The 26,862-nt window shown below is 40.2% G+C and overlaps 1 protein-coding gene across 2 annotated transcripts in view; it reads left to right on the top strand.

The window, feature by feature from the left end:
- LOC126262433 (NBAS subunit of NRZ tethering complex-like) overlaps positions 1-25,832 on the top strand; it is a 412,445-nt gene extending 386,613 nt beyond the window's left edge. For both annotated transcript variants that reach the window (XM_049959075.1, XM_049959074.1), the window contains exons 40-42: positions 2,628-2,756; positions 17,699-17,937; positions 25,507-25,832. In XM_049959075.1, coding sequence (XP_049815032.1) covers positions 2,628-2,756; positions 17,699-17,937; positions 25,507-25,564 — 426 coding nt within the window. In that variant the 3' untranslated portion in view covers positions 25,565-25,832. The remainder of the gene's footprint in view (positions 1-2,627; positions 2,757-17,698; positions 17,938-25,506) is intronic.
- The last annotated feature ends 1,030 nt before the right edge of the window (positions 25,833-26,862 follow it).

The raw sequence follows: 26,862 nt of genomic DNA, 5'->3' as shown, positions 1-26,862 counted from the left end.
TGGACAACCTATCAGGTTCCAGGAAGCGCAAGTACTGGCGAAAGAATCGTGGATGTGAGAACGCAAAATACGGGAGGCAATCGAAATTATTAATCAGCCTGACAACATCAACAGAGAAGATGGCTACAAACTCCCGGCGTCCTGGTTGCCGGCCATCCCAGTACAACGGGCCACGAGTGGTCGCAGGGCAGAAGCTACACGGGACACATGTGTATCTGCATGAACAGCTGTCAGTCCACTTCCACGCACACCAGGAGGAAAACTTGCCAACCAGAAGCCGAACGCTGATTGGTGGACAGCTACCAATCGTTGACGACATGGACATCCACAAATAGCTTCTTTCCTTCCATCTTCCCTAGCCAATCATATTAGAGGGCCAATTAAAAGTTTTACAACAGCGACATCAGACATCAATAGTCTGTAATAAATAGAAGCACCTATCCCCATTCAAACCCAGTCGTGCCCTGAGGAAGGCCGTTGCAATTCGGCCGAAACGTCGGTTTTAGTTTATTATTGTTGTTATTTTTTAGCAATGACATGGCGTAATACCCAGAAGAATTTTAATCACTATTCAGTTTAGATTTGAAAGCATGTGGGTTACTGCTAAGATTTTTGAATTCTTGTGGTAGTTTATCAAAAATGAATGCAGCAGCATAATGCATGCCTTTCTGCACAAGAGTCTGTGAAGTTTCAAATGCAGATTGGATTTCTCCCTAGTATTAACTGAGCGAAAGCTGCTAATTCTTGGGAATAAGCTGATATTGTTAACAAGAAATGACAGTAAAGAATATATATATATTGAGGGCCAGTGTTAGGATAGCCAAACTAATGAACAGGGGTCAACAAGAGGTTCATGAACTTTCACAACTTATTGCCCGAACCGCCCATTTCTGAGCCAAAAATAACCTTTGAAAATGGAAAGAGTTACCCCAAAATATAATACCATTCACCATAAGCGAATGAAAATAAGCAAAATAGACTACGTTTCATGTTGAACTATCGCTTACTTCAGATACCGTTCGAACAGCAAAAATGCCAGCATCAAGTCTTTGAACAGGATCCTGAATGTGGGTTTTCCATGACAATTTACTATCTATCCGACACCTAGCAATTTGAACTGTTCAGTTTCACTAATCATATGCCAATTCTGTGAAATTAATGTCAGGTTTTGTTGAATTGTGTGTTAGAAACTGTAAAAACTGAGTCTTAACTGTGATTTAACATTAGTTTATTTTCTACAAGCCATGAATTTATGTCTGGAACTGCACTATTTGAAACGGTGCCAACATTGCACACAACATGCTTTACTACCAAGCTAGTGTCAGCAGCAAACAATAATATTTTAGAATCGCCTGTAATAGTAGAGGGCATATCATTTATATAAATAAGGAACAAGAGTAGCCCCAGCAGTGATCTCTGGAGCATGCCTCATTTAATTGTGCGCCTCTCGGAGCTCACATCATAGCCATTCTCAACACTGTGGAGAATGCCCTTTTGCTGTGTGTTACTAAAGTAAGATGTGATCCAGTTGTGAGCTGCTCCCCGTATTCCATAATGGTCCAATTTCTGGAGCAATATTTTGTGATCAACATAATCAAACGCCTTAGTTAAATCAAAAAAGATGGCCAGCATTCAAAACCTTTTGTTTCTATCCAGTACCTCACAGAGAAAAAAGAATGTAGCATTTTCAGTTGTTAAACCACTTCTAAAATCGAACTGTACATTTGATAGCAATTCTACATTTTTATAAAGTGGCTACATTAATCGTTCAGGAAACTGACCATTCTTAACGAAAAATTACAAATATGGCTACCCTGATTCTATAATTTATTGTTGCTAAATAAAAAAAAAACAGGATACTCAGTTACACTTGTATGGTTGCAGAAGTAGATGGGTGTTTCCCACTACAGCCTGAAGCCTTCGGCTGAATTCCTCTGCTCTCCTCTCAAAATTGTGTTACACAAGCTGGAGCACAAATATCTGAGGAACACTCATATGTCAGAAGGTTCTCCAACAACCTCATCTGTGGTATGATAGGCCTAACAGGACCAGAAGAATTGGCAAGATGTGTGTGCACAGTGCTGAACATTGGCAGAGTTATGTTCGCATCAGTCTCAGCCCAGACCAAGTGCTTCTGAATCTCAGAGCAGGATAAACACGACCAGTTTGCTTGCTGATAAGTTGTTAGCAGAGTTTCAAGTCAGTACCGTCATTTAGCAGTCAGTCTGGGCGGAATGTACTGCAGGTGACACAAAGACAGAGGGTGGCAGACTTCAACTTGCCATGCAGTCTGCAATGTAGATTGGTGAATAGTTCTTCCATATTTGTGCCCCATAAAACAATACACTAATATTGTTGTTTTATGAATGCTAAGAGCCCGTACATTGTTAACATCTGAATTAGCCATTTGAGTGTGTGCGAAGATAAGTTTCCTTAATCCTCACTAATTGTTTGATATAATTATCGTGCCCCCCCCCTCAATAAATTCATTTTATCCAGCAAGATTAATGATAGTGTTTTTATAGACAGATGTGTTACTTTAAATTAAAACTAAAGAAAATCTAATAAAATAGTACATAGTGTGAATACAAATGTGTCTAAAATTCAGATTTTGATTTTGTTTACAGTCTCTGCAGCATTTGATATTACAGTCACAGGAGACTGTTGATTTGTCACTAGTGCTAGCTGTATGCTTGTGTTCTGAACATGCAAGCTTGCATGATACAGCACTGTTTCTTCTACGTCAAAAGGCAGAAGTAAGTGCACCACTTCACATTTTGGTATTTCTGTATTTTAACATAATTTAGTCATTAATAACCATCCAGTGCTTGGGGAAGGAATAAAGGTAAAACTGCCACAAAATCGCCCCATGTTTGCACTTATAATATCAAGGTAAAAAACAACTATTCCATAGGCTATCTTATTTATAGTATGGATGACAGAAAAATTTTGTTGTAAGAATCAAGTTGAAATCCTTTTAGATGTGTAAGCTGCTTCAAGCAAAACAAGAAATGGAATAGAGCACAATAACACTGGATAAGAAAAAAATATGGAAAATATGAGGGAAGATAGGAAAGTAATGCATAAGAATTTTACTACAAAATGTTTAATAAGTAATAAAGAAAAAAAAACACAATTGAACTTACATCTCTTACCTACTTTTCTTCATAGTCACCAACATTCTCAATACATTTCGCCCATCATGGTGCCAGTTTCAATATCCCTGGTTCATAGAAGTCCATTTGGTTGGAGTATAGCCATCTGTGGGCTGGCTGATTTCACTTCCACATCTGTTGCAAATCGTTGGCCAGCCAGGAATTTCTTCATGGGGTCAAACCGATGAAAGTCCAGTGGTGCAAGATCCAGACTGTGTGATGGATGCTGGAGCACCTCCAACACAAATTTGACAATTTTCTCACAAACAGGAGCAGCAACATGGGACAAGCATTGTCATGAAGAAGTTTAACACCAACAGCATTAATTTTGTGCTGCCATTTCTCATGAAGGGCATGACACAACTCAGCCTGTTTTAATGTAGGCTGTAGCATTCACATTGGTCCTATGTTCAGCAAAGCCCACCAGTGACACATCGTGCTTATCCCAGAACATTGTCACAAGCACTTTCCTAGCAGATTGAGACACTGAATTTTTTTGTACTGGGAAACCTGCATGTCTCCATAGAGGCTGCCTCATTCACTGGCCCTCATGGTTGTCTGACAGGCTCCTAGGCACCCAGGGAGCATTAACATTACTTTTTTTGTCATGAACCATATTGTACAATGCACCGTAGCAAATGTTAAACTGTTGCGATAAGGTTCGCAGTTGCACACGCCGGTCATTCAAAATTGCTGCCACAATGGCTCCGACATTCTCTGGGGTTGCAGCTGTTACTGGCCATCTGGAGTGTGGTGAATCATTGTGGTTCACACAACCCTCTTGGCAGAATGCACACCAACTTGAGACGTTGCTATGGGCCATACAGTCCTCCCAATACACACATGCATGTCCCTGTGAATTTCACTCAATGTATGCCCTTTGGTCCACAGATATCAAACTACACTTCGTTGCTTTTCACAAGTTGACAAGAGTAACATGTACGCCATGTTTGTTTTTTAGTTCAGGCATCTTTCACTAGAGCTTCACATGAAAACAAATTGCCCTCTATAGCACAAATTCAAGCAATATTGTCATGAAATTTCAACCTTCCTGCTGCAATACCAGGCGAGAAAAATATTATTGTGTATTACTGTCTGATCTTCCTGTGTATTATGTGACAGTGTTCCCAAAAAATAATTCACTAATTATTAAAACTGTGTTTAACTTCACAATGACTTTGGCTGCAATTATTAAACAGATTTGCACCTCCTCAGTAAACACAAACATACACACAAAATTCAAGCTTTCACAACCAACGGTTGCTTTGTCAGGAAAGAGGGAAGGAGAGGGGAAGATGAAAGGATGTGGGTTTTAAGGGAGAGGGGAAGGAGTCATACCAATCCCGGGAGCGGAAAGACTTACCTTAGGGGGAAAAAAGGACAGGTATACACTCTCGCGCTCGCGCTCGCGCGCGCACACACATCCATCCGCACATACATAAACACAAGTAGACATTTGTAAAGGCCTTTACAAATGTCTACTTGTGTCTATGTATGTGCGGATGGATATGTGTGTGTGTGCGAGTGTATACCTGTCCTTTTTTCCCCCTAAGGTAAGTCTTTCCGCTCCCGGGATTGGAATGACTCCTTCCCCTCTCCCTTAAAACCCACATCCTTTCATCTTCCCCTCTCCTTCCCTCTTTCCTGACGAAGCAACCGTTGGTTGCGAAAGCTTGAATTTTGTGTGTATGTTTGTGTGTCTATTGACCTGCCAGCACTTTCGTTTGGTAAGTCTTTAAATATGTCTGCTTGTGTCTGTATATGTGTGGATGGATATGTGTGTGTGTGCGAGTGTATACCCGTCCTTTTTTCCCCCTAAGGTAAGTCTTTCCGCTCCCGGGATTGGAATGACTCCTTACCCTCTCCCTTAAAACCCACATCCTTTTGTCTTTCCCTCTCCTTCCCTCTTTCCTGATGAGGCAACAGTTTGTTGCGAAAGCTTGAATTTTGTGTGTATGTTTGTGTTTGTTTGTGTGTCTGTCGACCTGCCAGCACTTTCATTTGGTAAGTCAAAATATATGATGAGTTAATAATTTCTCTCTCTCTATCTCTCTCTCTCTATCTGTATTTCTATTTGTTTAGTCAGTTCCGACTCTCCATGACCCCATGAACCAAACCATGCCAATTGCTTCTGTCCTGCACTTACTCCCATAGGTTTACCATGTTGGAACATATTACTTCTGTAATTCCATCGATCCATCTCATCCTCTGATGTCTTCTTCTAGTGCCTTCGATCTTCCCCAGCATTAGTGTTTTTTTCCCCAGCAGTAGGATTTTTCCAGTGAAACATGTCCTCTCATGATGTGTCCAAAGTAGGTCAGCTTTGGTTTTAGCATCAGACCTTCTGGGGAGCATTCTGGTTTTATTTGCTCTAATATTGATCTATTTGTTCTCTTTGCAGTCCATGGAACTCTTAACAAGTTTCCTCCAACACCACAATTCAAAGGAGTCTGTTCCCACTGATCTGCCTTTCTAAGATCCAGGTCACACATCTGTACATCACAACTGCAAAGACCATAGTTCTTACAAGAAGGATCTTTGTTGCTAAAATTAACCACTATGTCATCAAAAGTATCCGGACACTCCAAAGACATACTTTTTTCATATGATGTGCATTGTGCTGCCACCAGCTGCCAGGTCTCCACATCAGCGACATCAGTAATCATTAGACATCGGAACTCATGGACTTCGAATGTGGTCAGGTGATTGGGTGTCACTTATGTCATACATCTGTACACGAGATTTCCACACTCTTAAACATCCCTAGGTCCACTGTTTCCGATGGATAGTGAATTGGATATGTGGAGGGACACATACAGCACAAAAGTGTACAGGCCAACCTCGCTGTTGACTGACAGAGACCACCGGCAGTTGAAGAGGGTCGTAATATATAATAGGTAGATACATATCCAGACCATCACACAGCAATTCCAAATTGCATCCTGATGCAGGTGCTATGACAGTTAAGTGAGTGGTGACAAAACTTGGATTTCATGGTCGAGCGGCTGCTCATGAGCCACACATCATGCCGGTAAATGGCAAACGATGCCTCGCTTGGTGTAAGGAGCTTAAACATTGGACAATTGAACAGTGGAAAAATGTTGTGTGGAGTGATGAATCACTGTACACAATGTGGCGATCCGATGGTAGGGTGTGGGTATGGCGAAAGCCCAGTGAACGTCATTTGCCAGTGTGTGTAATGCCAACAGTAAAATTCAAAAGTGGTGGTATTATGGTTTGGTTGTGTTTTTCATGGAGGGGGCTTGCATCCCTTGTTGTTTTGCGTGGCACAGCACTATCACACCACAGGCCTACATTGATGTTTTCAGCACCTTCTTGGTTCCCCCTGTTGAAGAGCAATTCCGGGATGGCGATTACATCTTTCAACTTGATCAAGCACCTGTTCATAATGCACGACCTGTGACAGAGTGGTTACAAGACAATAACATCCCTGTAATAGACTGGCCTGCATAGAGTCCTAACCTGAATGCTGATGCTTTTGGAATGCCAACTTCATGTCAGTCCTCACAGACTGACATTGATACCTCTCCTTAGTGCAGCACTCCATGAAGAATGGACTGCCATTCCCCAAGAAACGTTCCAGCCCCTGATTGAACATGTGCCTGCAAGAGTGGAAGCAGTCATCAAGGCTAAGGGCAGGCCAACACCATATTGAATTCCAGCATTACCGATGGAGCGCGCCATGAACTTGTAAGTGATTTTCAGCCAGGTGTTCGGATATATTTGATCATGTAGTGTGTCTCTATTCCTTAAAACCTTGTCAAGGTTTGAAATTTCCTTTCTACCAAGCAGCAAGTGTTTCCTGATTTCGTGGCTGCAGTCATCAGCAGAAATCTGGGAACTGAGATAACTGAACGTAGACACTATCTCCGTTGTTTCTCCTCCTATATGCCATGAAATGATAGGTGTAGTTGCCGTAATTTTCGTTTTATTAACATTCAGCCTAAGACCAGCTTTTTAACTTTCTCCTTTCACCTTCGGCAAGAGAGTCTTCAACTCTTCTTCACTTTCTGCCAACAATATATTATCATCTGTGTATCTAAGGTTGTTTGTATTTATCCCAGCTTCTTTAATTCTGGTTTCTTCTTCAGCTAGCCCGGCATTCTTCATAACATGCTCTGCATACAGATGTAATAAGTAAGGTGATAATATACAGCCTTGCCATACCCCTTTCTGAAAATTGATCCATTTAGTTGTTCAATACATAGTTCTCACTGTGGCTTCTTGGTCAGAGTATAAACTCTGTATGAAATGAATGAGGTGATCTGGTACTGTCACATTTTTTATTACTTCCCATAATTTATAGTGATCAACACAGTCAAAGGCTTTGGCAAAATTAATAAAGTATAGATACACGTCTTTCTGGAATTATCTTGCCTTTTGCATAATCACCAGATATTGGCAATTTGATCTCTGGTTCCTCTTTCTTTACGAAATCCAGCTTCTCTTCCAGCAGTTCTCACTCCAGATACCGGTGAAGTCTATGTCATAAGATTTTCAGCATGACTTTTCTAGCATGTGAGATATGTGTGATTGTTTGGTGATCTGAGCTTTCTTTAGAAATTCCCTTCTTTGGTATCGAGTGAATACTGATCTTTTCCAGTCTTCTGGCCACTGTTGCATGCTCCATATTTTGAGGCATATTGAATGCATAACTTTCACTGCATTCTTTCCAATGACTTTGAACAATTTTGTCGGAATTCCATCATGTCCACTAGTTCTGTTTTTAGTCATATTTTAGAGAGCCCATTTGATTTCACTCTCCAAAATATCTCTCTCTAGTTCTAAAATAATATTAACTTCTTCATCGTCAGCATTGTCAGTATGTAGTTCTTTCTTATATAGGTCTCCTACATATTGCCCATCTTTCTTCAGCATCCTCTGCTTCTGTTAGATCTTTCCCATTTCTGTCTTTTATCATTCCAATTTTCACCTGGAATTTTCCTTTGTTGTCTCTAATTTTCTTGTAAAGATACCTTGTCTTCCCCATTCTGTTGTTATCTTCAGCTTTTTGCACTGTTCATTTAAGAAGATATTTTTATCTCTTCTACATAATTTCTGAAATTCTGTATTTAATTTAAACATTGCTGATCTATAACCTCTGATTTTTGTTTTCCTTCATTCTTCTGCAGCTTGCAATGACTCGGCCGGTGGCCATCTGGCTTCTTGTTATTCTTTTTCGTGGAAGTGTGTTTTTCTGCTGCCTCCTTGACAGTATTGGCTACTTCTGTCCACAGCTCTTGTGGGGTTTTGTCTTCTAACTCTGATGCATTAAATCTGTTTCAGGCTTTTACTGTGTAATCAAAGGGTATGGTCTTAAGATATTATCTGCAAAATGGAACAGCTTTTGCTACTTTCCTCAGTTTCAACCAGAATTTTGGAATTAAGAGCTTGTGATCTGATCTGCACTCAGCTCCAGGTCGTCTTGTAGTTGACTGAACCAGTCTCTTCCACTTCTGATTACAAAGTATTTAATCTATTTGATTCCGGTGTTGCCCGTCTGGTGAAGTCCAAGTAATAGGCATCGTTTGGGTAGCTGGAACAGTATGTTAGTATTAACCAATGAATTGTCTTGGCAGAATTCTAGGAGTCTCTGTTCTGCTTCTTTTGTTTTCCCATTACACGCTTTACAATTTGATTTACCACTTTTGCGTTTCAGTCTCCAACTATGAAGACAACACCCTTTTTTGGTGTCGACAGCAGTAATTCTTGTAAATCTTCATGGAACTGGTCAGTAACTTTCTTTTCAGCATTGTTGGTTGGCGCATAAACTTGAATAGCTGCATCCCATTACAGCTTCTCATACTCTGTCACTAACTATGGAGGCTACTCCATTACTTCTACTGTTCTCTTGTCCAGAATAAAGTACCATATGGCCAATACGTCAGTGTTAATCCTCTCAATTTTTCTTTTGATTAAGTCTAATTTTCGTTGATATGTGGATCTTACATTCCATGTTCCTATGCTGTTCTTTTCCTTGCAGCATATTACTCTTCATGAAATTTCTCTCAACCTGGTCCCCCCCTCCCCGGAGATCTGAACAGGGAACTTGAAGCTCCAGAACATCTTGAGTTGAACAAAGCCATGGGGTTTTCATGAGATAATTTCAGCTGTGGTTTCCTGTTGCCTTCCACTGACCTCCCAAGTCCTGTCTGGTCACCAACTCAGCTTCCTACTGGGGTTGGTTGCCCAACCTTCTGCTGACTTCTCAGCTATCAGGAGCACCGCATGTAGGTAGGAAGTTGGAGACTTGAGATGGAAGAGGCTGAGAGAATTCTCTTGCTGAGTTCTTCTAATCACGTATTACCCCTATTTTATGCCAGAGTCTCAAGGTGTTTGCAAGAGACTCCCCCCAAATCATTTTCTGGGACCTAAACACCACCTTTTCCACAGTACAGTAATAGAAATTCTTCTGTGGAATATGAGTAGTTGTCAAGGGAGAAATTTCTCAGTTCATTTTCAGATTTAACTTTCCTGTGTGTCACACATTTTACATCACTGGGTAAGTGATAAAAAATTTTTGTTTCAGCATTGTGTGCTAAAGACAACCTTATTATGGAGTAATGACTGTCATTTTTTCCTCTGGTATTGTAATTATGTACCGTATTTACTCGAATCTAAGCCGCACTCGAATCTAAGCCTGAAAAATGAGACTCGAAATCAAGGGAAAAAAAATTTCCCGAATCTAAGCCGCACCTGAAATTTGAGACTCGAAATTCAAGGGGGGAGAAAAGTTTTAGACTGCACCTCCAAACCGGAACAAAGTTGGTCTATTGTAATATGAGACACAATTTAGGTCAAAAGAATGAAGATACTGCTACAGTAGTTTGGTTTGAGTCGTAAGCTTAGCAGTTAAGCTTTACCAGGTAGGGATTGCTATGTGTCAGGCGCTCCGTCTGTATTTATACGGCTACCCTTCCTTTTTCATGTGCTTCGCCTGGTTTGAAGTGATTGCTTATTTTTCTTTGATCTGATAAGTGCCGTTCTCTTTGGTATAGGTCACTCTAAGCTGAAAATGCATTACTGTAGTGTGTCATGCATTGTTTGTCACATTCTGATAATGAGTGTTTACGACCTGTCGCCGCTCACGGCATGACTTGCTTTTGTGTACGCTACTGCCGCTTACAATTAAAAGAAAAGAGAGGAATCATCTCATTAGCGAAACAATGGCAAGAGACTGCTATTTGTTGTTACTTACACTGCTGCTTTCTTTGATAATGATAAACAAGAACCAAATAATAGGCTGCGTATTATAGAAGATGTTCTAAACGAGAGTTTATCGAAAATTTTTCTCCGTTTGAAAATCTTTGCAGACGCCTCTTTACTACATTACATTCGGCACAGAAATTAGAGTCATCTTAGATTTGAAAATCTAGTCAGTTGCCGTGCTTCATTTCTGACTGTATCACTATTCTGCATAAGAATAATACGAATATAAACATGACATGATATGTATATTCTTCCGCGTTTGCTGTTGTCTCACTCTTAGTTTCGTAGTTTATTAGGCAGGCAGGATTTAAATGAGATAGCAGCAAACACGAAAGAATACATGGCAAAATGTTTACATTCGTATTATTCTTATGGTTTAGAGAATACTGCATGTAATTCACAATTCATAAAAGTTCCTATTAGCAACCATCTCTTGTCACAGGTAGGAAAAAATTCAGAACGTACAGTTAGCCTTATTGACAGACAAACAGTCTTGCCAATCGGATTTTCGTAGTACATTGAAAGGCTCCTACATTCGAAGATGAACAATACAGAATTTCTATTTACTTCGTTGGGCAATGCATGAAAATGCAGTGGTCTAAACTCGGGGCGGAGAAAAAAGCTCGTCTACCACCTTTTTTTTAAATTCATTTACGGACGCAGAGGTTTTGGTACCAGTATTTATCTTTGTGCCTGCAAAGCATGCCTGTGTAGCGTTACATATTTTTGACGGCAGAAGTTAGTTGTGGCGGCACCTACCAACATTTTTCAGAACTTCCGCTTACTTTGCACTTGATTCTAAGCCGCAGGCAGTTTTTTGGATTACAAAAACCAGAAAAAAAGTGTGGCTTAGATTCGAGTAAACACGGTACCTCATCATTTCTTTTGAACTGTAGTGAATTATTTACGACAAATTTCATGAGGGAATTAATATACTGTGAAGCAACAGTCGAATGCCCAACTCCTTAAACAGGTGTCTAGTAGATGATTGTGAATGAGCCCCACATATTATTCTTACAGTACATTTTTGTGCAATGAAGGCTTTCTTTCTTAAAGATAAGTTACCCCAGAACATTATTCCATATGACATAATTGAATGAAAATACGCAGAATGTGTCGACATACTGATTTGTCTCTCTGCAAAGTTTGCTATGATTCTAAGTGCAAATTTGGCTGAACTAAGTTGTTTTAGGAGTTCCAAAATATCCTTTTTCCAATTTAAATTCCCATCAGTATGGACACTTAAGAATTTTGAAGTTTCCACCCTATTTATTATTTCCTCACTGTGTGTTGCACTTACGGTGTAGTACCTTTAGATGTGCAGAACTGAATATGTTGTGCATTTTGAAACTTGAGGGCGAGACCATTTGCAGAAAACTAGCCTATGACACTTCTAAGAACTTTGTTTACCATTTCTTCTGTTTTTGTATGTATACTTGATTACAATACTAGTGCCATCTGCAAAAGGAACTAATTCTGCTTGTTGTATACTAAACAGGAGGTCGTTTACATATATGAGGAATAATAGTGGATTTAAGATTGAACCTTGGGAACCCCGTATGCGATTTCTCCCCAGTTAGAATTATGTCCCTGGACTATAATGCTTGAATTACTAAGTATAACTTTCTGGCAGATGGGTTGAAGGGGAAGAAAGAAGGATGAAGGGGTAGTTTTTGGGAGACTTACTGTACGGTAAATCTCCCCTGACCTGTGGTTCTGGGTGACATTCCCAAAATCTACCCCTTTTCCTTGACCTCTCCAGTACATTTCCTTCACACCTCTTCCTTTCCACTCAACCCTTCTGCCTGAAAAAGGAGCCACTGGCTCCGAAAGCCTGCCAGTCTTTTATATGTGTATTCTGCTGCCACTTGGTCGATTTTTTATCTATCCAGTTAAATAATTTTGTCAATTATTGATTGTTTTCACTGTTATAATTAGAACTTTCTTCATTCTTTTGGTTGGATATGACATTATTGATTGGTTGGCTACACCATCAATCCCATAAAACATCAGTTTATCTAGGAGAATTCTGTGATTTATGCATCAAATGCCTTAGAGAGGTCACACAAAATACCAGCTGGCACTATTTTATTATTTAATTCTTGTGAAATCTGGTGAGTGAACATGTAAATGGCGTTCTCAGTAGAGCAACCCTTCTGAAACCCAAACTGTGTTTTACTAAGGATGCTTTTGTTGTTAAGGCAAGATCCTATTCCAGAATACATCGTCATCTCAAAAATTTTGGAGAGTTATGTCACCAGTGAAACAAGTCAGTAGTTATTGCATCTCTCCTGTCATCTTTCTTACAGATGTGCTTAACAATGACCTATTTCAGTCTCTGTGGAAAAATGCCTTGAGTTAGTGATGCATTACATATTTCAGATAAGACTAGGCTTATTAGATGGGAACAAATTTTTAGTGCTGTGTTAAAAACATCATCAAGACCAGATGAGATTTTATTTTTGAGATAATGTATAATTTTCTCAATTTCAGAAGGAGAAGTTGGTGATAGATGCATATGATTGAATTTTATGAAAGTTAAATTTTCAACATACTGCTGTGATTTTGCTCTTGAGCTATTTGTCCCTATGCTTTCTACTATATTTAAGAAATGATTATAAAAAGCGTTTACTACCTGTGACTCATCATTTATAGCCCTTCCATTCAGTTCAGTAGTGATGATGTCTTGTTCTGTAGCTGGTTGTTCTGGCTCTTGTTTCACTACATTGCATATAGCCTTATGTCTGTTGCTGGAAGTACTGATTTCTGATATTATGTGCATGTTCCTTGATTTTTTAAATAATCATTCTTAGTAACTTTGAGTAGTTTTTGTAGTGGGCAACTATTGCACATTCCCTATTTGTTCTTACCAAAAAATACACTACTGGCCATTAAAATTGCAACACCATGAAGATGACGTGCTACAGACGCGAAATTTAACAGACAGGAAGAAGGTGCTGTGATATGCAAATGATTAGCTTTTCAGAGCATCCACACAAGGTTGGCACCGGTGGCGTCACCTACAACGTGCTGACATGAGGAAAGTTTCCAACCGATTTCTCATACACAAACAGCAGTTCACCGGCATTGCCTGGTGAAACGTTGTGATGCCTCGTGTAAGGAGCAGAAATGCGTACCATCACGTCTCCGACTTTGATAAAGGTCGGATTGTAGCCTATCGAGATTGCGGTTTATCGTATCGCGACATTGCTGCTCGCGTTGGTCGAGATCCAATGACTGTTAGCAGAATATGGAATCGGTGGGTTCAGGAGGGTAATATGGAATGCCGTGCTGGATCCCAACAGCCTCGTATCACTAGCAGTCGAGATGACAGGCATCTTATTCACATGGCTGTAACGCATCGTGCAGCCACGTCTCGATCCCTGAGTCAACAGATGGGGATGTTTGCAAGACAACAACCATCTGCAAGAACAGTTCGACGACATTTGCAGCAGCATGGACTATCAGCTCGGAGACCATGGCTGCGGTTACCCTTGATGCTGCATCACAGACAGGAGCGCCTGTGATGATGTACTCAACGACAAACCTGGGTGCATGAATGGCAAAACATCATTTTTTCGGATGAATCCAGGTTATGTTTATAGCATCATGATGGTCGCATCCGTGTTTGGCGACATCGCAGTGAACGCACATTGGAAGCGTGTATTCGTCATCGCCATACTGGCATATCACCTGGTGTGACGGTATGGGGTGCCATTGGTTACACGTCTCTGTCACCTTTTGTTCGCATTGACGGCACTTTGAACAGTGGACGTTACATTTCAAATGTGTTATGACCTGTGGCTCTACCCTTCATTCGATCCCTGCGAAACCCTACATTTCAGCAGGGTAATGCACGACCGCATGTTGCAGGTCCTGTACAGGCCTTCCTGGATACAGAAAATGTTTGACTGCTGCCCTGGCCAGCACGTTCTCCAGATCTCTCACCAACTGAAAACGTCTGGTCAATGGTGGCCGAGCAATTGGCTTGTCACAATATGCCAGTCACTACTCTTAATGAACTGTGGTATCGTGTTAAGCTGCATGGACAGCTGTACCTGTACACGCCATCTGAGCTCTGTTTGACTCAATGCCCAGGCGTATCAAGGCCATTATTACGGCCAGAGATGGTTGTTCTAGGTACTTATTTCTCAGGATCTATGCACCCAAATTGCGTGAAAATGTAATCACATGTCAGTTCTAGTGTAATATATTTGACCAATGAATACCAGTTTATCATCTGCATTTCTTCTTGGTGTAGCAATTTTAATAGCCAGTAGTGTACATTCCCCTTTTCCTTTGACAAGGTACTTTAATCCCTCTAGTGATACATTGTTTTTTTACGTGGCTGTTTAGTTTCCTTTCTGATTCTTTATCTTATATCGAAAGCTATTTTCAAATAATGATATGAATTTATCATGGAATAGATTAAATTTTCCATTAGGATTTGGTTCATTATAAATTGCAGTCCCATGTCATCTCTTGTAAACTATTCTTAAAAACATTTGTCGGGCAGTCATTAGTAATTATAACTGATTCCCACTGAGGAGATGTTATTTATCCTAACTTCTGCATCATGATCAGAGAGCACACTTGTTTCTGGGTAAGCAGTTAGTTTTGTTTTTTTTCAGCTTCACAAAAGAAAACATTAGGGTACCACTGCCTTTATCCATCCACATTGGAAAGTTAATTACAGAGACCAAACTGGAGGAACCAAAGAAGATTTCCAGATCATTTTTACAATTAGTATCCCTTAGAAAATTTACATTGAAGTCACCACAGGCTATTAACTGCTTGCTGCTGTGTGACACATATCACTGCAAGGAATTCAGATTCCTCATAATAGTTATAAGTTTCCCATTGGAGATCTGTATACAGTTGCAATTAAAAGTACACCATTTTCAGCATTAATTCACAAGCAAACACTTCTGTGTGCTGATCACTACATCTTGTCTAGATGTTTTGGAACTTTTGTTCTGTCTTACTGTGTCTAACAACTGCTCCTTTTCTTGTGTTATTTATGCATGAGTAAGCTGCAATAGTGTAATCTTTAATATGTACTTTATCTAACCCTGTGGTTATGTGTTGTTGAGATAAGCAAAGGATGTCCACCTTTTCAGAGCTCTCTAAATTTTCCAAAAGAACAAGAAGCTCTTCTACCTTATTACACAGTCTTCTAGTATTTTGATGAAATAAGCTAACCTTAGTTTTCTGTGCATTATTAAGCATTTTGTAGTGGTCTTCTGTTGTTTTCACTTCTTTCAAAACAATATGTCTGAATCCTGATTCTAACCTAAAAAAGATGCTGCTCTGGACACCAGTAACCACAGGGATCTTGCTGTGTGTGATGGTGGCCCCCGTATATTATCTGCAAGAAGCTCAAACAACCTATCTTTCCTCTCACATGCAGGTGTAGACCATGTCTAGTGGATTCACATCTCCCAACTGTAGCAACTAGCACTGCACTCATATGAGATTTCATTTCAGTCAGCAGTAGCCTGCTCAACTCCGTGTTCATACGGTTCACAGCAGTGTTTACCCAGGACTGGTCATGTTGCTGTACAACCACCACAAAACTCACTTTTGTGTGTGTAGTTGCTACTCACATTTCATCCAGGTCACCCCTAATGCTGTAATTACTGTTCTTAGCCAGGCTGTTCCCTGCTCCACCAACGATAATAACCTGATCCTCCTTGCCAAAACTTTTGTGCTAATTCCTTATGTCCTCTATTACCTGACTAAGGCTAGCACTTGATTTCACAATACTTGTCACCTGGTATCCTATCCCTAATTTGTCCTGCACCATCTGGTCTAGACCCATCCCATGACTACTACCTAGCAGCAAGACTCTTTTCTTCTTAGACACTTTTCTTCTTGGACACTTTTCGTATCAACCTACACTGAGTTTCTTTGCTAGAAGTCTGCTGTACCCTACTACGATCTACAGTTGGATGAGCTTCTCATCCTCGTACTTCAGGTAACAAGTCAAATTTACTGGATACTGTTGGCTGAAATGTAGATGAAATTGGAAGAGCTGTTCTCGTTTCACCCATTGCTTGTTACCTTCACTCCCCAAGATCTTTTTCCCCATTTAATATATGTAATCCAAATTTTGTGTGATCTAATTTTGCATGATCTAATTCAACATGAAGGGCACAAATATTTGCTTCCTGCTCAGCAATTCTCTTGTCTTTTTTGCTAAGCCTACAGTTCCATGGGAGAGCCTCACTGTTCCCTTTTCAGTTCCCCACTATAGTCACCCCAGTGAAATTCCAACTCCCAGTCTACACATACCACCCCCTCTTTGACTATATTATGGCAACATCCACACTTATCACGGATTTCAACACACATTACATGCTTAAAAAAGAATTAAATCGCTTAACACACTTTCCACTACACAGATATTTGTTGCTTATGAGGAGCAAAAATTAAGTCTACAAGTTAGTGCTTAAGGTGTATGATATAACGTAAAAAGTTATTTATTTCCACATACAACAAGAACTTAGCACTCACTCAACTGCAGTATCTGTTAAATTATCTTAATCACAACGGAATGTAACTTTATTGTACTGAGTAGTGTGAAAGGTTCTAAATGGAAAAATTTAAGATTTATGCTACTTTCAGGAAATACGAACATAACAGTGAATGGAAATGCTCAAATTAAATTGTTGGAAATAAAAACAGAACTAATTGTTATTACAAATTAAATAACTTACCTTTAAGAGAGCACAGAAACTCTGATGTCTCACCTGGCGCAGGTACTTGTTACACTTTAAAGTCTTTATTGCATGAAATAAAAACTATCTGGCAGCAGAGATTCATTCATTGTGGAGTAGTTGTAGCACAGGTGTAATTTTGTTGATTTTGGAATCAGGTTGAGATGCGGAACTGTCCAATACAAGTTTTGCAAGTGTGGAATTAGAGCAGCAGTCAGATTACTGGTAAGTTTACATGGTTGTTTTATGAAAGTGCTCTGTATTTTAGTACAGCTGTCCAGAGCAGCAAGGTTAATGAAGTTGTGGTAGTGATTTTTTAAAATAATGTTTTTAACCATTTATGTAATGAAACTGCATCATTAGTTTCAATGTTATAAAATACCCCATTATCATCATCACCATTGTCATCATCATCATCATCATCATCGTACGAAAAATGGCACCAGACTGCTAATGATATCTAAATGCTACATGTGAGCATTAGTGAATGTAAATGTTCTAGCAGTTTATATCAACGTTTCTGTGTATGAACCAAAATCACGTTCTTGCCTTTCTGAGAACTGTACTCAAGTCAGTCATTTTAAACCTGAACAGATGGGCGAAGTGATCGTACACCAGCGAGTAATGACACTATTGCTACGACGTGGTCTGGCACCTGACCTTGTTGACACTCCAATTTACCAGCAGCTGGAACAGCACCTTCTTGCTGGAAATGACAAGCAGCTGCCACCCATCTTTGCAGTTGTCGCTCAGCTTGAAGATGCTGGTCATCTCACTGAGGCACGTGCGTTAAGCCATCGTGCAGCTCAGCTCGCAGGGCATCAAAGAGGAGGGTATGTAATGTCTTTCCATCTTGCATTCTATTTTTGGTAAGTCGTTGCTGGTTAAGTTATCTAATGTAATTAATAATTTTCCATAACATAACAGATTAACTCCATGTAACACCAAGGTGACTCTCCTTTTCATGTACACCCATCTTCTCATACATCGTACAATAAGTCAGCTGGCTGAAACGAAGACAGTTAACTGATCTATACTTTGTAGATGATGTGCTGTTTCGTAGATGATGTTTTATGTATGGTAAAGGCTTATTTCCATCTCTAGCAAGTCACCCAGTCCTTGGCAAATGGAAGTTGGAGAAACTTGGTCACAGGTACAAAAGAAACTGCTTAGTATTTGGACACGCGCGCGCGCACACACACACACACACACACACACACACACACACACACTGCTGTCTGGGGCAGATGACTGAGTTTGTAAAGAACATCAATTATTTGTTTTCTTTTTGTCATTTACAAGTAAAAACAGAGGAACTTCATCCACATTACATGTAGGTGGATCCTTGTTGGTCCTAATGGTTGTTACTTACAGTCAATGAGAGTACAAAATATGTTGTGTTACTGGCTGAGATGGTTGTCAGAGATGTAAGTTTTTTCCCGATTACAGGATGAGGCTTCTTTCCCAAATTCATCATTTGAAAAATATGGAATCATCTCATATGCACAGAGTAAGCTATTGTTGCTGAGGTTAAACCAAACAATAGAAAATACAGAATGGAATAATGAGAATATTATAAAATGATAGGTTACTACTAAGGCAGAAGTAACTGTCCGAGGCAGAAGCAGCTACAGGGAAGTAACTGATTTCATGACTTTTATGAGTTCTTAACCAGGAGCAAATTGTATAATTTCACCAATGTGCTTTGATAATTTAGTTTGAGTTTCTGATTGTTAACTCGATATTTAATAGGCACAGTCCTCGCGTTTTCGTTTGCATCTGAAAGTAAATCAATTTTGTGACGTATTACAAGTTCCAAATCAGGAGGGAATAATTTAGTCTCACCCGAGTGCTTCGGTAGTCCAGTTTTTGAATCTCTGCATATTAATCTAATTTATTACACACAGTTGTTGTGTTTTTGTCAGGGTCTACTATAGAGTCCTGCAGCAAGTGTTGACAGTACTTTTGTCTGAGTAGAGTAGTTTTCCATGGTCTTTAGTATGGACAGGGACTGTGATTGTTGTATGTGGATGTGAGCTGAGTTGGTGACACTTCGCTCTCAGCTTCAGGCTGTGATGGCTTTGGTTGCACAGCTTGAAGCTGCCATGGATGGGCTTCACTGTTGTGGGCCAGCCATGGCAATCTGACGGACACCCAGCATGTCCGAGTACTCCAATAGGTCCTCACTGTTGGCCAGCCCAGTTACTGCCCACATTGAGATTGACACCTCACTCATGGTCGAGTGGGAGGTTGCCTCAGGGCATGGCAGGCAGCGAAAGACGGAAACCTCGCAGCCTGCAAGATCCAGTCAATCACAGAGGGTGGGATTATTGGTAGTTGGGAGCTCCAATGTTATGCACGTTATGGCGCCCCTATTAAACATGGCTACCAAGAAGGGTAAGAAAGCTAATGTGCACTCAGTGTGCATACTAGGTGGAGTCATTCCAGATGTGGAACGGGTCCTTCAGGATGCCATGAAGAGCACATCGGTACCAATGATGTGTGTCGCTTTGAATTGGAAGAGATTCTCTCTGGTCTCGAATGGCTTACAGAAGTGGTAAAGCATGCTTGCGAGATGAAAGCAGAGCTCACCATTTGCAGCATAGTCAACAGGACTGATTGTGGACCTCTGGTAAAGAGCCGAGTGGAGGGTCCTAGTCAGAGGCTCAGACGGTTCTGTGACAGTGTAGGCTGCAGATTCTTCTACTTGTGCCACAGCGTGGTCAGGTTTCAGGTTTTGCTGAATAGGTCAGGAGTCCACTACACACAGGAGGTGGCTACACAGGTAGCAGGGGCTGTGGGGTGTGGACTGGGCAGTATTTTAGACTAGAGGGTCGTGGGGAAACACAAAAAAGGCTTCAGTCTCAAAGGGTGCAGGCCAAACATAGGAACAACGTAGATACAGGAACCATCAGTATAACAGTTTTATATTGTTGTAGCTGTGTGGAGAAAGCACTGATGCTCAAATCATTATGGGCACTGAAAGCTGGCTGAAGCTGGAGATAAGTGCATCCGAAATTTTTGCAAAGAACCTGACAATGTTCCGAAAGGCAGTGACTTGTTTGATGCTGTTAAAAGTAGCTTATCTTGTCACGAAATTGAAGTAGATAGTTCCTGTGTGTTAGTATGGGCAGAGGTCCTTCTTGTCATCCAGAATAAAATAATAATTGGATCCTTTTACTGACCTCCCAGTTCAGTTGATACAGTCGCTGTAAGGTTCAAAGAAGACTTGAGTTTAATTTCAAACACGTACCCAACTCGTGCAATTATAGTTGTTGATGACTTCAATTTACCCTTGATGTGTTGGTGAAAATACATGTTTAAATCTGGAGATATGCATAAAAATCATGCGAAATTGTGCTAAGTGCATTATCTGAAAATTATTTCGAGCAGTTAATTCTTGAGCCCGCATGAATATTAAATGGTTGTGAAAACACAATTGACCTCTTAACTACAAATAATCCTGAGCTAGTAACAAGTATCATAACTGATACAGGGAGTAGTGAACATAAGGTTGTTGTAGTGAGACTGAGTATTGTAATCCCCAAATCCTCCAAAAATATACTTATTCTGAAAATCAGATAAAAATTCACTTGACATCTTCCTGATAGACAATCTCTATTCCTTCCAAATTAACAATGTAAGTGTAGAGCAGATGTGGCTTGAATTCAAAGATATAGTATCAGCAGCAATTGAGAGATTTATACCAAATAAATTGACAAACGATGGAGCTGATCCTCCTTGGTACACAAAATGAGTCTGAACACTGTTACAGAACCAAACAAGAAAAACATGCCAAATTTAAGCGGATACAAAATCTCAGAGATTGGCGATCTTTTACACAAGCTCAAAATTTAGCGAAGACTTCAACGTGAAGTGCTTACTAGTTTCCACAACAAAACTTTGTCTCGAAACCTGTCAGAAAATTCAGATAGATTCTGGTTGTATGTGAAGTATGCTAGCGGTAAGACATAATCAAATACCTTCTCTGCATGATAGCAATGGAAATACTATCGACGACAGTGCTGCCAAAGCAGAGCTGCTAAACACAGCCTTCCAAAATTTCTTCACAAAAGAAGATGAAGTAAATAATCAAGAATTCGAATCAAAAACAGCTGCCAACATGAGTAACGTAGAAGTAGATGTCCTCAGAGTAGTGAAGCAACTTAAATCACTTATTCGAGAAAGGTAGTTGCAGAAATCCACTAAATTACTGGCCCTCATCTCAGTTATGTGACTGGATTCATGATTTCCTGTCAAAGGGGTCACAGTTCATAGTAATTGATGAAAAGTCATCGAGTAAAACAAAAGTGATTTCCGGCAATTGCAATGTTTCGCCTTCTTTGTTTCTTTGCTTGTTGTCCTCGCTTTTATTTACTGTTTGATAAAATGTATCCTTAGTATTCCAAGCAACAACAAAACTATACCCTGGATGGGATCATAAGGAAATAAGAATCAGTTCAATTTTACACAATCAAGTAAGCTGTTTAAGAAGTGGCAGTCGTTTATTGACAGTAAAGTTTTAGAAAAGTCAAGAACAAAACAAGAACAAAAGGTATTTAACAACTAAAGCAACTATGAGATTAAATAGAAGAATGCAGTGGAGGAGAAAGAAAGAAATCACTCAAACTTAAGAAACAAAAACTTCTATAATTATTTTAAGAATTCCTTTTGCTGCTATCTCATTCTTCATTTTCAGTATCTCTCTTGTCTTGTACATATGCACTTATTGTGCCCACCCCCTCCCTTTCCCTCTCCCTCTCCCTCTCCCTCTCCCCCTTCCCCTTCCTTCCAGTTTTTTTTAGCCCACTCTTGCTCCATTCTTTTTCTTTTCCCATCTATATTGTCGGAGACACAGAGGATGGAATACAAGGACATACATATAATAAGTAAAGATGATTCTCAATTAGTCTTTGAAATAGTCTAATATTTTCTGAATTCCTTTGTGCGCAACTGACTGTCCACATTTTATCCTCCCAATTCCCCCCTCCCCCCCCCCCCCCCCAATCCATTTCTGTCCTTTTTCTTTTTGACTTCTTGTGCTTCAACCATAGTTCTGCTACCCAGCATTGAAATATATTCATATTTCTGTCCTTTTTCTTTTTGACTTCTTGTGCTTCAATCATAGTTCTGCTACCCAGCATTGAAATATATTCATATTTTTGTGTATGTACCATAAAAGCAAAGCAAATTGGACTTAGTCTTTACAATAGAATTTTAATATGAAGATCTCATTTTAGATTATCCCCTTGCCAAGCAAAAAGTAATTTTCCAATGTAATTTTGTCAAGGTTCCTATTTTGGAACAATGGGCTCCAAATTGCCATGTAGCCATCCTGTATCTGATTATCTGTGGTTCCTCTAAACCAAATCAGGTGAATGCTAGAGTTCTTCCAACATCAAAGCAAATGCAATTTCTTCCTTTACCATTGTCTGACTGAGCTACTGCTCCATCACTAATGACCTGAAGGTAGTTGGACTATTATGTTCTTACTGCCTTTCTTCCATCTTTTATTCAGATTATTTGAAACAAGATCAATTCTATTAAATAAGTCATGTTGCAGCATTAAACTGTTTGATTTTCTTGAATAAACTTATTTCTTGGAAAAGACATGTTTCAAGCTCTGTGGGAACAATCATATGTAATTGTAATGTTTATTTGATCTGCAGACAATGTACTTTGTATGGATCAAGTAAAAACTGTATAACAAACACAAAAAAGTATACAATACTGTGGCTAATAACTTGCACTTAGAAAACTGTAATTACACTCCTGGAAATTGAAATAAGAACACCGTGAATTCATTGTCCCAGGAAGGGGAAACTTTATTGACACATTCCTGGGGTCAGATACATCACATGATCACACTGACAGAACAATAGGCACATAGACACAGGCAACAGAGCATGCACAATGTCGGCACTAGTACAGTGTATATCCACCTTTCGCAGCAATGCAGGCTGCTATTCTCCCATGGAGACGATCGTAGAGATGCTGGATGTAGTCCTGTGGAACGGCTTGCCATGCCATTTCCACCTGGCGCCTCAGTTGGACCAGCGTTCGTGCTGGACGTGCAGACCGCGTGAGACGACGCTTCATCCAGTCCCAAACATGCTCAATGGGGGACAGATCCGGAGATCTTGCTGGCCAGGGTAGTTGACTTACACCTTCTAGAGCACGTTGGGTGGCACGGGATACATGCGGACGTGCATTGTCCTGTTGGAACAGCAAGTTCCCTTGCCGGTCTAGGAATGGTAGAACGATGGGTTCGATGACGGTTTGGATGTACCGTGCACTATTCAGTGTCCCCTCGACGATCACCAGTGGTGTACGGCCAGTGTAGGAGATCGCTCCCCACACCATGATGCCGGGTGTTGGCCCTGTGTGCCTCGGTTGTATGCAGTCCTGATTGTGGCGCTCACCTGCACGGCGCCAAACACGCAAACGACCATCATTGGCACCAAGGCAGAAGCGACTCTCATTGCTGAAGACGACACGTCTCCATTCGTCCCTCCATTCACGCCTGTCGTGACACCACTGGAGGCGGGCTGCACGATGTTGGGGCGTGAGCGGAAGACGGCCTAACGGTGTGCAGGACCGTAGCCCAGCTTTATGGAGACAGTTGCGAATGGTCCTCGCCGATACCCCAGGAGCAACAGTGTCCCTAATTTGCTGGGAAGTGGCGGTGTGGTCCCCTACGGCACTGCGTAGGATCCTACGGTCTTGGCGTGCATCCGTGCGTCGCTGCGGTCCGGTCCCAGGTCGACGGGCACGTGCACCTTCCGCCGACCACTGGCGACAACATCGATGTACTGTGGAGACCTCACGCCCCACGTGTTGAGCAATTCGGCGGTACGTCCACCCGGCCTCCCGCATGCCCACTATACGCCCTCGCTCAAAGTCCGTCAACTGCACATACAGTGCACGTCCACGCTGTCGCGGCATGCTACCAGTGTTAAAGACTGCGATGGAGCTCCGTATGCCACGGCAAACTGGCTGACACTGACGGCGGCGGTGCACAAATGCTGCGCAGCTAGCGCCATTCGACGGCCAACACCGCGGTTCCTGGTGTGTCCGCTGTGCCGTGCGCGTAATCATTGCTTGTACAGCCCTCTCGCAGTGTCCGGAGCAAGTATGGTGGGTCTGACACACCGGTGTCAATGTGTTCTTTTTTCCATTTCCAGGAGTGTATATACATAATATGTTGCAAGCATACATCATATTACATTGCGGTTTAGCTTATACATAATATGTTGCAAGCATACATCATATTACATTGCAGTTTAGCTTAAAAAATAATCATCTATACTATATGTAATATTTTTAAGTGCTTTGGGGTGATTTTTAAAGACATGTTTTGTTGTTAATGTAAAATGTATCTCATCTTGTAGATAGTGTTAAATTATGATCTGGGCTTGCACTGTATTTCAGAGAAAATCACGCATGCTATAACAACAACTCTTATCAAAAATGTTTTGACAGTTTGTTTTGTTATTCATAGTTATGTTTGAAGAGAGCTTTTCTAAGGCATTTTGTCCATCATAAGATGGCATTGCTTTGAATTCCACAGTGTTGTATGTGCTGTCATGTAAGGAGTTTGGTTTATTGGTGTCAAGTTTGTATTGTCCCAATGTCTTGAGCAGCAGGAACATATTGCATTAGAGTTCATGTAGATGTATACAAGGAGACATAATATCCTACATGTGTACTTGAATCCCTCCAGTTTTAAGCTTGTTATCATTCTTAATGCTCTTTTCTGTAACTTATTTCAGTAGTCCTTCTTCACAGGATTATATCATAGCTTAATGAAGAAGTAATTAGCACAAAGGATGTTGTTTTCATAACATTTGTGTCGCTTAAGTAGCTGAGTTTGTAAAGGACTTATAGGTTTGAATTGAGCTTTTCATCTGTGTATTTCAAGGAATTTTGTGTATGTGGAGGCTTTTGCTTTTCAGTTATCAATGCAGATGTCAGTAATCTTAACTGGTTTAATTTCAAGCTAAACAAAGACACAAAATTTTTAGTAATGCATGCAAATTTATCTCTGAAAACCTTTGGATGATATTATTTATTTCCTAGTTTTCTGTTATGTCCAAATCAGCCATATCATTTTCCTTGAATAGTGTTGGTGTCTTCTCTCAATAATTTTCGTTTTTACTGTCAGTTAGTTTAAAATACATTAATAAATCAACATTACTAAAACTGACTGACTAGCTGTTTGTGTTCTCATGTAACTGGGAAGAAATGGGATGGATCTGTAGTTAGACATCTATTTTGTTAGATCAGTGTTTGAAGACAGGTGAAATATTTCTGTATTTCAGTCATATGTTATAAAAATATAGATATGTTATAAAAATATAGATATGGCCAACCTAATCAAAAATTAATTTCAATACTTGCAGGTCTCTCCTGTCAGGAGCCGTGAAACTAGCACGCCGCACTTGGTCACAGAAAAAATAACAGATCGTGGAGCTAATAACTAATAAAGTTTGAGAGAAGCACGTCAATGTTCTATCTGCTGGAATGACTGCAAGAAATGACTACTGTATTACCTTGTTAATATAAATGTATGAATTTGTTTCTCAGTGATGTATAGTAATGAAATGTGATATGACTGCAGTTTCCGGCTTCTGCATTTGAGTGTGCCTTCAAACATTATTGTAAAATCTTGTCATATATTGTTGTATGTATATTAAACACTGTATAAAGACATTATTATTTAAATGTATGCAGCTGTCAGCATCATTCTATATTATTTTGTTCATTCTTGTAATAAAGACATTTGTAAATATTTTCCTAGCAAGCATGAAGAGATTTTTCAAATGCTGACTAGGAAATGTTATTTTGTTGTTTTACAAAAGAAAGACTGTTTATAATATGTTCATTTATTGTCATGTCTTGCAAGAGTGTGACACTGATGACCACCTGTTTAGCATCCAACAGTTTTCAATCAGTCCATCTATCTTGCAAAAAGCCTGTCACCATCATAAACCATCTAAAAAGTTTCTCTCTTATCATATATAATTATAGCTATGCTTGGTCTTGCGGTAGCGTTCTCGCTTCCCGCGCACGGGGTCCAGGGTTCGATTTCTGGCGGGGTCAGGGATTTTCTCTGCCTCATGATGACTGGGTGTTGTGTGTTCATCATCATTTCATCATCATTGACTCGCAAGTCGCCGAAGTGGCGTCAACTAAAAAGGACGTGCAATACGGCGGCTGAACTTCCCCACATGGGGCCTCCCGGCCAACAATGCCATAAGATCATGCTGGGCTAATTAAATTGTTTACAAAGAGAAGAAGGGAGAAAAACAGTGGATAAAACTTGACTTTCACATTGTAACAAAGGAAAATATGGGTTTACAATCATGTGATTCCTGATTTGAGTTTTTAGAAATGTGAATCATTCCACTTCAGCAAAATCATGCTGGTTCTTTTTCAGTTGCAACTGCTGTACGAACAGAGCTAGCACACTGTTCCTAGTAACCCCCCACCTCAAATACATTCCTTATGATTCCTGTAAATGAAAAGATGGCAAAAGACTTGGGAAAACAGTTGAACACAATAGATGTTGTCTTGAAATGAGGTCATAAGATTAACACCAGTGGAAGTAAAACGAAAGTAGTGGAATATAGTCAAATTAATTCATGTGTTACTGATGGAATCATATCAAGGAATGAGACACAAAAGTAAATTTGTTTTGTTATTTGAGCATCAAAATAACTATGACGGCCAAAGTACAAAGGATATAAAATGCAGAT

The sequence above is a fragment of the Schistocerca nitens genome, chromosome 6 (assembly GCF_023898315.1).
Source record: "Schistocerca nitens isolate TAMUIC-IGC-003100 chromosome 6, iqSchNite1.1, whole genome shotgun sequence".
Lineage (NCBI taxonomy): Eukaryota > Metazoa > Arthropoda > Insecta > Orthoptera > Acrididae > Schistocerca > Schistocerca nitens.
The sequence above is the reverse complement of the archived record's forward strand: the minus strand, read 5'-3'. Positions and strand labels throughout refer to the sequence as shown.